Here is a 15440-nt window from a genome sequence, read left to right as displayed (position 1 = left end):
AAAATCGCTCACCTTCCAAAGGCTCCGTGTGACCTTGCTGAAACTTTCACCCTGTTTTTCCTTGCTCAGTTTTTGTACTAAATTATTCCTCAGCTTCAGTGATTTTGACCTTCATCTAAATCACCTCTGCCCCCGTCTCTTCTGATTTCTTCTTGCTGTTGCCCTCCTCAATCCCATCTTCTCCATCTGTGTTTCCCTTTGCTGTGCATGTCCTTTTGAATGCCCCAACTCTTTTAAACCAGCTTTCTGTGCAGAGAAAATGATCTCTAGTTCATTGCTGAACATCCACTCTATCTAACTTCCATTTCCCTCTTCCAATCACCCATCCTGCTGCGGTGTAACTATCCCGGGTTTGATGAGCAACCTTCACAATTTCCCCCTTCACCCCCCTCACCACTTCCCTTGCACAAAAGCCACTTTTGTTTCTTCATGATTGAGGTTTTGACCACAGTTGGTGCTTCGTCATCCAAAACCAAATTTTGGCTGTGGTCAGATCTGGTTAGGTCAGTCATGTCCTTAACTATACTTTTGAAGCTTCAGAGTGACGTTGAAGTTTCATAGTGTTCTTCATGTACCATGTATTTGAAATTGTAGATTGCCGTGCTCAACCGCCATGATAACCTGGTCCACCTGCTGCTGAAGAATGGGGCTGATCCTTCTGTAACAAATGAGGTAATTATAATAAAGTCGATGTCCATGCTTTATAATGGGCAGCCTCTTTTGTGAGGAAAGCTTACACGAAATGAGATAGAATATTGTGGCCCTGAATTTCTGTGGACCTTCAAGTACACTCCTGTCAAGAAGTAGATGTAGAACAGGAAATGCTGGTTGGCCAGCATCCGTCCATGGAAAATAACTGAAGGTTTTAAGCAAGTACAATGATTGGGTGGGGGGTATGGAGAACAAGAGGTAATCTCGGTAAAGAATCCGAAGATGAGTGTAGAGGAGCTGGAAATGGCAATAGTAAATGACTCCCAACAGATGTTATCTGTAGATAGGGGAACAGAGACCATGACCAGAAATTCTTGAGCTCACTATTTAGTCCCAAAGTCTGTAAAGTGCCTAATTGAAAGACGAGATGCTGATCATTGAACTTACATTGAGATTTAAACACTGTAGTATTCCAAATATAGATGGCTTAGAGTGGAGTGGGGTGGAGAATTAAGATATCAGATGACTAGAAGCTCGGAATCACGCTTTTGGATTGGATGGAGGTGTTCCGCAAGGCAGTCTTCCAATCTGCACTCAGTTTCCTCAGTATAAAGGGGGCCACGCTGTGATCAGTGAATACAGCATAGTGAATTGGAAGAAGTTTATATAAATCTGTTTCACTGGGAAGAATTGCTTGGGTCCTAGACAGTGGGAAGGAAGGAATTAAAAGGGCAAGTGTTGCATCTCCTGCGCTTGCATGGGAAGGGGCCATGGGAAAGGAGGGATTGTCAGAGGTACTGAGAAGTGGATTGGGATTTCACTGAGGGAGTGAACCTGTCAGAATGCTGAAACGGGAGGGAGGGGAAGATGTGTTTGATGATGGCATCATGGTGGACATGCAGGAGATGACCAAGGACGATCTAATTGAAAGCAAAGGCTGGTGGGCGCAAGGGGAATCCAATTGTTCTTCTCAGCAAGGGAAAAGAGCTGAAAGCAGAATTGTGGGAAATGGAATGGACACGTTTGGGGTCCCTGAGAATCACAGTGGGGGTGAAATCCTTGGTTGAGGAAAAATGAAGCCATATCGGAAGCACTAATATGGAAGGTGGCAGCATCGAATAGCTGCGCTGGTGGCAGAGAAACTGGTGAATGGAATAGAGGCCTTACAGGAAGCGAGGTTGTAGGAAGTGTAGTCTTGGTAGTTGTGAGAGTTGGTGAACTTATAGTCCATATTGGTTAACAGCCTATCCTCCAAAAATGGAGACAGAAGAGTCAAAGAAGGAAGGGATGAGTCAGAATAGAACAAATGAAGGGTGGAAATTGGAAATACAATTGTTTAAATTTTCCATTTGGAATGTGAGGCGGAAATTGCACGGATATGGTCATCAGTGAATCAAAAACACAGGAAAGGAAAGGAAAAATAAGTAGGTCTGAAACAATGAATGCTCCACATATCCCATGAGAAGGTAAGCATAGGTAGGACCCAGACTGATTCCACCCACTTCCTTTAAATGAGCCCATGTGAACATTATTAAATGTGAGAAGTTCAGCCAGGTGGAGGAGGATGGTGGTGGTGGACGGGGTCCTCTGTTCAGGCAAGAAGGAGAGAGTCCTAAGGCTGCCTTGGTCAGGGACGGAGTTGTAATGGAATTGATTGGCCATGATGAAAACAAGATGGTTAGGGCCTGGAATCTGTACTAATTATGGAGGGTATTAGATAAGTTGCAGATGTAGGTAGGAAGAGATTTGATGAGGAAAATAGGAAGAAAGAAGGGCACAAATCGCCTTCAATGATTGGTCTACAAATCCTAGAAGGCCTATTTGCGGTTCTTAGGAAGGAGATAGAAGCAGGCTGTATGGAGTTGGAGCGTAAAATGTTGGCAGCCATGGGGCGTAGGTCTCCAGAGGGGATCAGGTCTTGGAAGTGATACCTCGATGTTCAGTCGTGGGTCATGGCTCGGGGGAGGTGAAGGAATTTGTGAGAGTTTGTCACTCAGCCTCCACCAGGTAAAGGTTGATTCGCCAAACACTCTACCGGTGCCAGCAGGTTTAACGACAATTTTAAGTTGAACCTGAAAGAGTGGAATGCTGCAATTTCAGAGGGAAGTAGCTTGAAGTGAGTGAGGAGAACAGAGAAATTGAGACGGTCGGTGTCATGTCAGCAGTTCTCAATGAACAGATCCAGAGAGGACAGGAGGCTACAGGTGAAACTGGAATTCCTGAGATGAGAATAAGTCTTCACTGTGCAGGGGGAAGACCCGTAGCCAACGATGTTTGCGTGTAGGCAGCTGCTGCTGTTGATTCTGCTATTCCCATTTATACCTCCTCTAGTCCTATCTTCTCAGTTTTTTTTCTACTTGTCTAATAATCTTCATCTTTTGCCTTGCACAGCCAAAATCTTACCTGAAATAAAAGTGGAAATACTCATTCCTTATCCTTTGCTTGTGATTGCATTCCAATGTGACATAAAAAATAAATGATCAACTACACTTTCCTCAGCCAGGAATTGAATTTGGTCACTCAGCTTTCATTATCCAAATATTCACTTTTATTAAAATGTTAGTTTTGTTGTATGTATTTGGAATATGTATCAGAACTAGGTTTTCATCATAATACCCAAAAACATCAATAAGACTTCAGTTTATTTTAAAGGTGTGACGCTTGTGCATCTGCCACAAGATCTGGCTTGGTTGCATAATGTACATCAATGGATAGTGTAGGAATGGCATCTATACAAAAAATGATTCTTATATCTCTCTCTATTTAATTCCAGTATGGCACAGGTATCCTAGAAATGGCCACGTCCTTTAGCACAGAGGTATTTTAAATTGTTATTGATCAATTTTATTGATTCAGTGATGGATCAGTATTTTATTTACAGAATAATTAATTTTTACTTTTATCTAATGACATGTTGTTTATGCTCTATGTAGAATGTGATTGGCCTGCTTGAAGAATATGGAAGACAATGAGAATTTACAGGATGAAGGCAGTCTCAGAGATTGCTGACGTCAAAGGCAAACTTATTCCAATCACTAGAAAAAACTCAGCAACTAAGGTAGCATATGTGGAGAGAAACAGAGTTAACAGGTCCCCTCCGGCAGGATCTTCCAGATCCGTTGCTGGCGACTCCATGTCGCGGGTTCCCTGGCAACGGGGGGGGGGGGGTGCAAACAACAGAAACCCCATTCATGGTGGCAGGACCATAAGATTCCGCTGCTGGCCAATGGCAAGCCACCCCCACCACCGCAAAACATGCCCGGGGGTGCGTGGAAAATCCCGTTGAACATTCCACATTGAGAAGTCATCTCACCTGAGCGTTATCTTTTTTTCTCTCCATCAATGCTGCCTGATCCACTGAGTATTTTCTTTGTCTCAGATGCCCAGCACCCACGGTGTTTTGCTTTTGCCTTCATGCTTCATTCCAATCACATTTTACTCACTGACTCAATTGTGCTTCTCGAGCTGGAAATCTTGCTGGCAATAAATTATTAGTGTTAAAATGTCTGACTATTTTCCAGGATTCCCTGTATTTTTTTGGGAGGATGCAAAGTCCCTTATTTTTCTATTAGTCTGTTTGGCTACAGGTCAGTAAATCCATTAAATGGGACTTTCTGTTAGTGTTAACATTAAAGCAGGTGGCCTAGAATACATCTGCCTCCAGCTGGCGCCCCAACATAGGGCACCAGTAACTTTTGACCATATTAAACATGCCATCTCCGAGAGTTGTGGGGCGGAACTCTCCGTTAGCCGATATCGAAATCGGAAAAGGCAATTGGGTGGAGAATCGGTTCCGATGCCAAAATTGCAGCTGTTGCCGTTTTGACGCCAAATCGCAATGCTCCAGCACCTCGACAACGGCGTCAATGTGTTCCGGAACACACATACAGTAGACACCGTTTGCATATCATAAGTGGGCTCGACCCGGGTATTCTACAGGGCCTCTGCGATTCTCCGCCTCCGATGGGCCGAGTTCCCGATGGCGCGGTTCACTTGTGCTTTTAAAAGTCATGAAACCGGTGTGGCTGTTGAGGGAGACGGTGTACAGAAAGTTTCCAACATCGCCATAGTTTGCTGACAGTTGTGCTGCTGGCCAGGGGGCTTCTGTCAGTGCCGGGGCAGTAGTGGGGGGTAGCCAGGAGGTAGGCTGTGGGGTCAAGGTGAACAGGCACGGAACATTGTTGCCTCAGCCGGCAAGGCAGCCATGCAGCTGCGCACACTGCCAACAGCCCACTTTAAACTTAGTGCCATGGGTCGTATAGGTGTCCTCCCAGGGCACCTTCCCTGGGTGCCCTCTGGCTCCAGCCGACCCATCAGCTGTATGGGCACGCTCCAGCACAATCAGTGCCATCTTTTTGGCTGGGATAAGTGTGTGTGGGGAGTGTAATATGTATGTGCACTTGCAGCCTCCCGCGTGTCAATCACGGACCCGGCGAGTCCCGATTAATTGGAATCGATTGTGTTCCATGCGGCCCCAGTGCTAGCCCCTTAATAGCAGCGGAATCGGTCCAGGTGTGGCACCAGTTTTCCTGTTGTGAAAATCCATGAATTCTGCGTTGACGTCAACACTTAGTCTCAGAAACGGAGAATCCCACCCGTGATGTATTATAAAGACATTTCTGAGTCTTGTATTTACAAAATTAAGGACTTTTTGAATTTCAGTAGGAAGTAGAAAATAATGCTATTGCCCATTTTATTTAAGAAGGTGGTGCAGAGCAGATCATCTGTTGACAGAGAAATGCGTATAAATGTAAACACAATTTCAAATAAATAGAACATTTCACACTGAGTGGATTTGGTGACAATATGATCCAGTTTTTAATATGTATATGTGGACTCAAGCTCTGCTCTCAGTTTTAATATGTTAACTGATCTGATGCACATTTCCAACCTATTCTATTTTTATTTTATACTTACAGCATTCATAGATTGCTTTTTATTTACTTTTTAAGTCAAGATTCTATCCATAAGATTCAGAAAGAGAAAAAAATCTTATTGTGGGTTTCAGTATACAAAAGACTAAAAGAGTGCAGCATTTTTTCTGTTTAACATTCGGTGTACTGAGCATAAAAGACTGTGAGGTTTCTTTGCATTAAGGTTTGTCTTTTTGAGACATGAAAATCCATGTACTTTACCTGCGCACCTACCTGATGTTTTATCTAAAAGCTGTAAATAGAGAATGCAGCTAAATTTCAGTTATAATTCAGAACTACTTAATTCCCAACAGTGGATTGTATTTCAATAGGTTATGGTATTGGTTTAAATACTTAATTCCGCTGTTAGATCTGCAAGGTTGTTTGAAAGTCCAAATAAAGAGGACAGCGTTAGCTTCTGAGTAACAACTTCCAATTGCAGATATATATATAAGTAGGTTACCATCTGTAAGGAAAGTTGGGGTAGTATGACTCGCAAGATCATTCTAAATGCTCAGCAAGAAACAATATGGTGACAGACCTCAATTTTCCACAAGTCTGTGATAAATAGAAATGGCAATCAATATTTCATTGATATAACACATGCATGGCAGGAGAGATACTTGCAGTCTCTCCTTTCCAGCTAATAATGTTATAATTTCACACAGGTAATAACTGAATAAACATAATTCTGTTCTTTATTTTGGTATAAAGTTGCTAGTGTGATCTCAAAGAATGAAAGCTCATTGATGTACAAAATAATTAGTGACACAAGGGAAGTATTTGAACACTGAGTTTAGTGAATAATGGACAGTTCACAAGCATAATCTTGAATCAATGGCAGAGGAAAACAAACTGCAGAGGTGTTCCCCGTCAAACCTAAAACATACGACAAGCTTAAATGGAATGTTACATACATTTCATTTAAAAGTAAGAGTTCTGAGTGGCTACCTGACCTTCTAGTATATGTAAATGCTACAAAAATGTGAGTATAGTTTAATCAATAAACTACATCAGATACTAATAACAAGTTTGGAATTTTTAAAAATCATTTTACAAAATGGTTGACCTGAAAAGGAAACAATGCAGTGATTTGATTTGGGAGAATTCTGTGAATCAATCCAATCTGTGCTGAATTCCTCATCCGAATCTGATTTTTTATTTTCAATTCCTGCTGCTTAAGAATAATAGCACATTGTGTTTATTGGTGCTCTAGTAACTTTAGAGCAAATACATTAATTCTGCTTAGTTGCAATTAGGCAGAATGTTTTTCACTGAAAATGATCACAATTATGACACTCAGGAGAATTTTTCCTTTAAGAAAATTCAGCTACTGTAAAAGTGTCTACCACAGTGCACTGCATTGCAATAAATATTCAACATAAATTAATAATTTACACGTACCTGAGCAAATACACAGCACCATAAGGAGCCACAGCACCAAAAACAGGAGCTCAGAATCCCTTTATCTATCGGTTCTATTATAGTACACAAAATATGTTAAGCACCAACTAATTTGATCACAACCTTTGATGGTGTGAGCTTACCTCTTATTTACAGTGTAAGGATGCGTGTCAAAAAATTGGTCAATCACTATCAACACATGCAGCACTTCTATTAAATTAAAATGCCTAACCATGTGGGTTCAGAAGTCACACAGAGGTTTCATTGATTTTATGAATGCCATTTATGTCCTGTTGTCGTACAATGAGGGGATCCGATTACATAATGCACAAGGGCATTATGTCCATGTGGTGTCTTGTTTATACAGTGAAGGCACTAGTATATTTTGGTGCTTTTACTGTCTTAAGTAAATTTGCTCTGATGACATATTAGTTTAAAAAGTGGAATTAAATGCATTTTTAGTGTGGAAGCAGATGTTACACCAAAACAGCCAGTGATATGGTACAATGAAGCCACTACAGCATGTTGCTAAGATTCTTTGTGGTACCAGAAGAGATTAATGGTAGTGGGTTGGCACACCCACTTTCATCGTATAAAACATTGATATTCTATGTATCAGCACCTCCCAACTATATACACACAAAAATTATTTCCTCTTTTACTTACGGTGAAAGGAATAGCTTAGCAGTCATCTGTACCTTGCTACCCTTTGCCCATGCCAGTCATGAAATGCTGACACAGATATGGATATGTAGCAAAACCATTCCTCCTCGCAATGCTAGTTAATAAGAGGATACAGTCCATTTAGAATTTTCATATAGTGCAAACATGTTTGGTCAGTTGCTGGCAGGTAAAGTTCATCCATCATTCAATATCAACAACGTTGGTTTATTTTACTATATTGCTGAGGCTTCTTGGGTGCTGGTCTGAAAAGAAGAAGACTATAATCAGATGTTGTTCGAGTTAATCACAGTTGTATTTGTTTGTTCCTGAAGGTTTGATCTTAAATACTATGGGCTGGATTCTCCGCCCCGCCACGCCACATTTCAGGTTCACCCCGGCGACGGAATGCTCCGTTATGCCGGCTGGTCAATGGGGTTTCCCATTGTGGGGAAGCCCCACGCCGTCGGGAAACCCCCGTGCTGCCGGCAAAATGCAGCATCCCGCCGGCAGAGAATCCAGCCCCACTTGTCTGGCATTAGTCTTTCTGCTATTTTAGCATAAACCTTAACCCCGATTAATGGGTAAGTGATGCCAACAAGACCAATAACTTGCATTATCCTTTTCACGCAGTTCGATGTCGCAAGACTATGCACAAGAGTGTAGTCAGACAGAAAATGACACTGAGCCAAAGAAGGAATTATTAGGCCAGGCAATGAAAAGCTTGGTCAAAGATGTAGGTACCGAGGAGCATCTGAAAAGAACATAAAATAGGGTTGAAAGATTTATGGAGGGAATTTCAGAATGTTAGGCCCAGATAACTGGAGGCACAGCCGGGGTGGCGCAGTGGTTAGCACTGCTGCCTCACAGCGGCAACGATCCGGGTTCAATCCCGACCCCAGAACTGTCCGTGTGGAGTTTGCATATTCTCCCTGTGTCTGAGTGGATCTCCCCCCACAACCCAAAAAGATGCGCAGGGTAGGTGGATTGGCCTCGCTAAATTGCCCCTTAATTGAAAAAAAAAGAATTGGGTACTCTAAATTTTTTAAAAAGGCACAGCCGCCAATGGTGAGATAGGAAATGTCCAAATGGACAGAGTTAGAGGAACACTGTCCTCCAGAGGGTTGTATGTCTAATCATGTTACACAGATAGGGAAGGGTGAGGCTATGAAGTGAACATGAAGATGATAATTTTAAAATCATTGGGCATGTCCTGTCCCACAGAAGGACCTGAGGGATTTCCCATTTTAAACCAAAACCGTTACTAATCTAACACAATATTTAGCTCACACTTATGCTTTAAGCCCAACAGTCTCAATATCCGGAATTGAAAGCTAGTATCAGTAATGGTGACCATAGAACTACAATTGATCGTCATAAAAACACATCTGGTTCACTAATATTATCCGGTTTCCTCCGGGTGCTCTCCCACAAGTCCCGAACGACGTGCTTTTCGGTGAACTGGACATTCTGAATTCTCCCTCAGGGTACCCGAACAGGCGCCGGAGTGTGGCGACTAAGATTTTCGCAGTAACTTCTAAGTGTTATAAGCCTACATGTGACACTAATAAAGATTATTATTAGCTGATGATCTCTTGTTGTATGTAAGGGACCCGGGGACAGTGATGGAGGATATTGGAGAGGTCTGGTTCTTTTTCGGGGTACAAGTTGAATGTTGGGAAGAATGAGTATTTTGTAGTTGATCCCTCGAGGGGGGAGCTGCCTTTTTGCTGTGCTGGGCCTAGCTTTTGCTATCTGGGGGTCCAGGTGGTGTGGGATTGGGCGTGGCTTTGTAAGCTGAACTTCACTAGTTTGGCGAGCAGGGTGAGAGTGGATTTGCAGAGGTGGGACAGCCTTCCATTGTCTCTGCCAGGCCGGGTGCAGGCAAACAAGATGAATATCTTGCTAAGATTCGTGTTTGTTTCAGTGTCCTCCGGTCTTCCTGCCTAAAGCGATTATCCGGGGGCTGGAGCAGTTTATAACAGATTGAGAGGGAGGTCTTACAGAGGGAGAGGCAGGTTGAGGGTTGGCGCTGTCGAAGCTGTTGTGTTACTACTGGGTGGCCAATGCGGAGAAGGTGTTGTCATGATATGCATTCATGCACATAATGAGATACAGACAGGCAGTGACAAGACACCCAGTACAGCCAATCAACACACAGGACAGAACACAACCAATCACCAGGCAGAAGACTAGAAGGTGGTCTCCCACTATAAAACACATGAGGCATCAACATTCTGCTTCTTTCCACTGGTGACAACTGAAGTGATAATCAGGGTGTATGTATCAGTTAGCACCTTCTACACGTGGCTCAGAGCTAGTCTGGTCTAGTTAGTTATAGTAAGCACGCTTAGATTAGTAGAGTGTCAAACCCACAGCGAACTGTGTGCGCTGCTTAACAAGTTCAATAAAGTGTATTGAACCAACGCCAAAGTTTGGAGTCTACTTTCAAGTACAACTGCATCCAGTTGCAGTCCATGTTACCCCTGGGTGATTAACATGACATGGTACCAGCAGTCTACTATCTCTAAGTGGTTTACCTCGAATGATTCCGTGACGACCAGCAAGTGCCTTCTAGCGGCATGGAGAAGATCCAGGCCCCTCCACAGCTACGGATCTTCGGCAATCTCGACGCTAACTGGCGGGTCTTCAAGTAAAGGTTGCTTCTCTACATTGAGGCCTCTGACCTCGAGGATGCGTCCGATGCCAGAATATTTGCGCTGCTCCTATCAACTGCGGGGGACCAAGCCATCCAGACTTTCAACTCGCTTAATTTTACCGATGCCAGGACAAGACCAAATTCAAGACAGTTTTGGAGAAGTTCGACAGTCACTGTGAAGTCAAAACAAACGAGACGTTTGAGCGCTATATCTTCCAGCAACGCCTTCAGGGTAAGGATGAACCGTTCCAATCTTTTCTAACTCATCTCCGTATATTAGCGCAGTCCTGCAATTATGGTGCAACCGATGATTCCATGATCAGGGATCAGATCATGTTTGGGGTGCACTCCGATTCCTTGTGGGAGCAACACCTCAAAATTAAGCACATGACCCTGCCAGTCGCAATCAAGACGTGTATAGTGCATGAGCATGCGAGAAATCGGTACTCCTGTTTCAAGTTGGCAGAATACGAAAAACTTGCCTCCCACAAGGCAGAGAGTGTACAGGCCATCGCCTGGATGCAGCGCCTCAGTATCGATGATGGTGGCCATTTTGTACGCTTTTCCCAGGGCACCACGCATGCGCAACACGAACGGGAGAATGAAGCGGCCGAAAACCAAACTGCGTAGGTGCGAACGTCGGCTGACCGCACTGCGCCTGTGCGACGACTCACGGAGCGTAACGACGTCAACGTCATAACGTGCCCGAACTGCAGCACCGCCCACTTAAAGCGGCGATGCCCTGCAAAAGGCAGGCGATGTTTAAATTGTGGGAAGCCTGGACATTATGCAGCCTTGTGCAGGTCTGCACCACCAGTCAAGGGCCAGCGATCCCATTTCCAACGCAAACGCGTTCGATGTGTACAGCAAGGTTTACTGGATTCTGATCCTGGTAGCACTACGGATCCAGAGGACGAATGCCTGGCGTCCCCCTATCGTGTGGGCATCATCACTACATGTGAGTATGTCGCTTCAAATTCAGCAAGACGCCTATCCATCCTCAATGTGGATTCCGCGGACGAATGACGTGCTGTCATACACGTTAACCAATGCAGCATCCAGTTCAAGCTGGACACTGGTGCTTCTGCCAATCTCATCTCTCAAGCTGATTTTGACCGCATTAAAAAGCAATCCGAAATTCTCCTGCCAGCCTGCCAACTCCTCGATTATAATGGCAATGCCATAACTGCACTAGGATCCTGACATCTATTCGTCTCCAACAAGACCATCAATGTCACACTGCGATTCAAAATCGTCAAGTCTGATAAGGCATCCCTGCTTGGTGCCCATGCATGCCAGCTACTCAACCTCGCACAGCGAGTCTATGCCATGTCTTTTTCCAATGTGGATCTTCAGGCTGACATTGATGACATCCTTGCCCAATATCCGGATGTGTTTGATGGAATGGGCACTCTGCCATACTGTAACAAGGCCCTACTCAGGCCTGATGCCACGCCTGTAATCCATGCACCACGCCGGGTGCCGGCTCCTCTGAAGGAACGTTTAAAAGCACAGCTACAGGAGCTCCAAGACCAGGGCATCATCTCCAAAGTGACGGAACCGACTGACTGGGTCAGCTCGATGGTCTGTGTGAAGAAGCCCTCAGGAGAGTTGCGGATAGGCATAGATCCCAAAGATCTTAACCAGAACATAATGCGGGAACACTACCCGATCCCGAAGCGGGAGGAACTGACCAGTGAGATGGCACAAGCCAAATTCTTCACAAAGCTGGATGCATTGCATGGTTTCTGGCAGATACAACTGGACGAGTCCAGCAGGAAGCTCTGCACGTTCAACACACCATTTGGCAGGTACTGTTATAACCGTATGCCGTTCAGCATTGTCTCAGCCTCTGAAATCTTCCACAGGATCATAGAGCAGATGATGGAGGGCATTGAGGGTGTGCGTGTCTACGTAGATGATGTAATCATATGGTCCACGACTCCCGAGTAACACATATCTCGTCTCAAACAAGTCTTTTGACGTGTCCATGCAAACAGCCTCAAGCTGAACAAGGCCAAGTGCTCCTTTGGCATGTCATCCATCAAGTTCTTGGGCGACCAGATATCCCAGCAGGGTGTGCGACCAGATTCGGACAAGGTCAAGGCCATTAATGCCATGAAGACCCCGGAAGACAAGAAGGTGGTACTACGCTTCTTCGGAATGGTGAACTTCTTGGGAAAATTCATTCCCAACTTGGCCTCACACACCACGGCTCTCAGGCATTTGGTGAAGAAGTCCACTGCATTCCAGTGGCTACCCACACATCAAGCAGAGTGGCTCGAGCTCAAAGCAAAGCTCACCATTGCTCCGGTACTAGTGTTCTTTGACCCGGACAGGGAAATAAAAATCTCCACGGACGCAAGCCTGGACGGCATTGGTGTGGTGCTCCTCCAGAGGGATGACTCCTAGTCCTGGGCTCCAGTTGCTTATGCGTCAAGGGCGATGACTCCTACTGAACAGAGGTTCGCCCAAATAGAAAAAGAGTGCCTGGGCCTCCTAACCGGCATTGTAAAGTTCCATGACTACATCTACGGTCTACCTACATTCACAGTGGAGACTGACCACAGACCCTTGGTCCATATCATTCATAAGGACTTGAATGACATGACGCCCAGGCTTCAGCGCATTCTCCTTCGACTCCGCAGGTACGATTTTGAGTTAGTATACACACCAGGCAAGGAGCTGATATTTGCAGATGCCCTGTCTCGCTCCATCACCTCACCCTGTGAACAGGTTGACTTCATCCGCCACATTGAGGCACAGGTGCAGCTGTGTTCCAGCAACCTCCCGGCCTCGGATGAAAGAGTGATCAGCATTCGTGAAAAGACTGCCAAAGACCGTATTCTGCAGCGTGTAATGCACCACCTTGCAAATGGCTGGCAAAAAGGGCAATGCCCTCAGTTCTTTAATGTGAAGGACGACCTGACAGTTGTCGAGGGGGTCCTCCTCAAGCTAGATCGTGTCGTTATTCCTCACAGACTGCAGAGCTTAGTGCTCAAACAAATCCACGAGGGACACCTAGGTGTCGAAAAGTGTCGGCGCAGGGCCCAGCAGGCTGTCTATTGGCCTGGAATCAGCCAGGACATATCCAACATGGTCCTCAATTGTGCGACCTGCCAGCGTTTCCAGCCTGCTCAAACAAAAGAAACACTCCAGCAACACGAGATTGTGACCTCTCCGTGGTCCAAGGTGGGAATCAACCTTTTTCACACCAATGGGCGTGACTATGTGCTCATCATAGATTACTTCTCAAATTACCCGGAAGTTGTGAAGCTGTCAGACCTCACACCAAGGACAGTCATCAAGGCCTGCAAGGAGACATTTGCCAGGCATGGTGTTCCACTCACTGTCATGAGTGACAATGGTCCCTGCTTCCACTGCCAAGAGTAGTCCAATTTCGCCAAGTCGTACCAATTCAACCACATCACCTCAAGCCCACACGACCCGCAGTCCACCGGGAAGGTTGAGAAACGGTCCATATAGTGAAGCAACTGCTCTGCAAGGCTGCGGACTCGGCTTCTGACTTCAACCTTGTGCTGTTGGCGTACAGGGCAACCCCTCTGTCCACCGGTATGTCTCCGACACAACTCCTCATGAATAGAGACCTGCGGACGACTCTTCCAGCCATACACTTACCAGACCTGCATCACCTTCCAGTGCTGCAAAAGGTGCAGCAACTCAGGAACTGGCAAAAGCTGACGTACGATGCTCATGCTACCGATTTGCCTGTGCTATCTCCGGAAGATGCTGTTCTGATGCTACCTGATGGAGGCTGGTCAGCTCCAGCTGTTGTTGTTCGACAGGCTGCTCCCAGATCGTTTGTGGTTTGTATGGCTGATGGCTCCATTGTCAGGCGCAACAGAAGGGCACTGCGCAAAGTTGCCTGCCCACCACCAGATCCTACTTTTCCATATGTTGTTGTGCCTCCTCCGGACACCTCGCACCACGAGGACACCAATCTGGCAGCAATCCCGCCTGTCAAGGTGCCATCGTCCCCACCTCCACCTCTCAGGCGGTCGACAAGGATCAGACGCAAGCCCCAAAGATTGGACTTATAGACATTTATCTTGTAAATTTTGTCCTGTATCTGCACGCTACACACCTCTTACTTATATATTCATCCACTCGCCATTTAATGTAAATAGTTCTACATGTGGATACAGTCGCATATGCTCCAAGCAACCAACATTTTTTTTTTAAAAAAGGGGAGATGTCATGATATGCACTTATGCACATAATGAGATACAGACAGGCAGTGACAGACATCCAGTACAGCCAATCAACACACAGGACAGAACACAACCAATCACCAGGCAGAACACTAGAAGGTGGTCTCCCACTATAAAACACACGAGGCATCAACACTCTGCCTCTTTCCATTGGTGACAACTGGAGTGACAGTCAGGGTGTATATATCAGTTAGCACCTTCTACACGTGGCTCAGAGCTAGTCTGGTCTAGTTAGTTATAGTAAACACGCTTAGATTAGTAGAGTGTCAAACCCACAGCGAACTGTGTACACTTCTTAACAAGTTCAATAAAGCGTATGGAACCAACACCAAAGTTTGGAGTTTACTTTCAAGTACAACTGCATCCAGTTGCAGTCCGTGTTACCCCTGGGTGATTAACACGACAGGTGTTGTGTTGGACCAGGGACCAGAATGTTGTCTGGGTAAAAGTGGAGTTGGGGTCATGTCATGGGTCGTGTCTGGAGGCGTTGGTGATGGCTACTCTACTATTCGCTCCGGTGAAGTATTCGTCAAATCCGGTGGTTGTGTCCACGTTAAAGATATGGCGGCAGCTCCACCAGCATTTCAAGCTTGGGGAATGTGTGTGGGGGGGGGTGTCAAGGCGGTCCCCTATCTGCAGAAACCATTTGCCGTGGGAACGTTGATGCACCTTTGGGGGTTGGAAAGGTAAGGGGTTGGAGCGGGTAAAGGATTTTGTTTTGGAGAGTCTGTTTGCTGACTGGTAGGAGCTGAGGGAGAGGGCGGACCTTGGTGGGGTGGATATGTTCAGCTACTTTCAGGTGCACGATTCGGTCCGGCGAGCTTTCTCGTCATTCCCAGTGGCGCCACCGTCCGCTTTGCTGGAAAGGATTGTTTCCTATACGGGGTCAGAGGAGGGCAGAAGGGATATATGGACGGTTAA

At 45.5% G+C, this 15440-nt stretch overlaps 2 protein-coding genes across 4 annotated transcripts in view; one reads left to right on the top strand and one right to left on the bottom strand.

The window, feature by feature from the left end:
* fank1 (fibronectin type III and ankyrin repeat domains 1) overlaps positions 1 to 3623 on the top strand; it is a 77487-nt gene extending 73864 nt beyond the window's left edge. The window contains 3 exon segments of the mRNA XM_072477620.1: positions 595 to 672; positions 3425 to 3469; positions 3585 to 3623. Coding sequence (XP_072333721.1) covers positions 595 to 672; positions 3425 to 3469; positions 3585 to 3623 — 162 coding nt within the window.
* Positions 3624 to 6344: 2721 nt separating this feature from the next.
* Positions 6345 to 15440, bottom strand: part of LOC140393136 (disintegrin and metalloproteinase domain-containing protein 12-like) — a 597415-nt gene continuing 588319 nt past the window's right edge. For all 3 annotated transcript variants that reach the window (XM_072479211.1, XM_072479210.1, XM_072479212.1), the window contains one exon: positions 6345 to 7894. In XM_072479211.1, coding sequence (XP_072335312.1) covers positions 7843 to 7894 — 52 coding nt within the window. In that variant the 3' untranslated portion in view covers positions 6345 to 7842. The remainder of the gene's footprint in view (positions 7895 to 15440) is intronic.

This window comes from Scyliorhinus torazame, chromosome 16, assembly GCF_047496885.1.
Source record: "Scyliorhinus torazame isolate Kashiwa2021f chromosome 16, sScyTor2.1, whole genome shotgun sequence".
NCBI lineage: Eukaryota > Metazoa > Chordata > Chondrichthyes > Carcharhiniformes > Scyliorhinidae > Scyliorhinus > Scyliorhinus torazame.
Note: the sequence above shows the minus strand (reverse complement) of the source record. Positions and strands in the feature narration are given on the sequence as shown.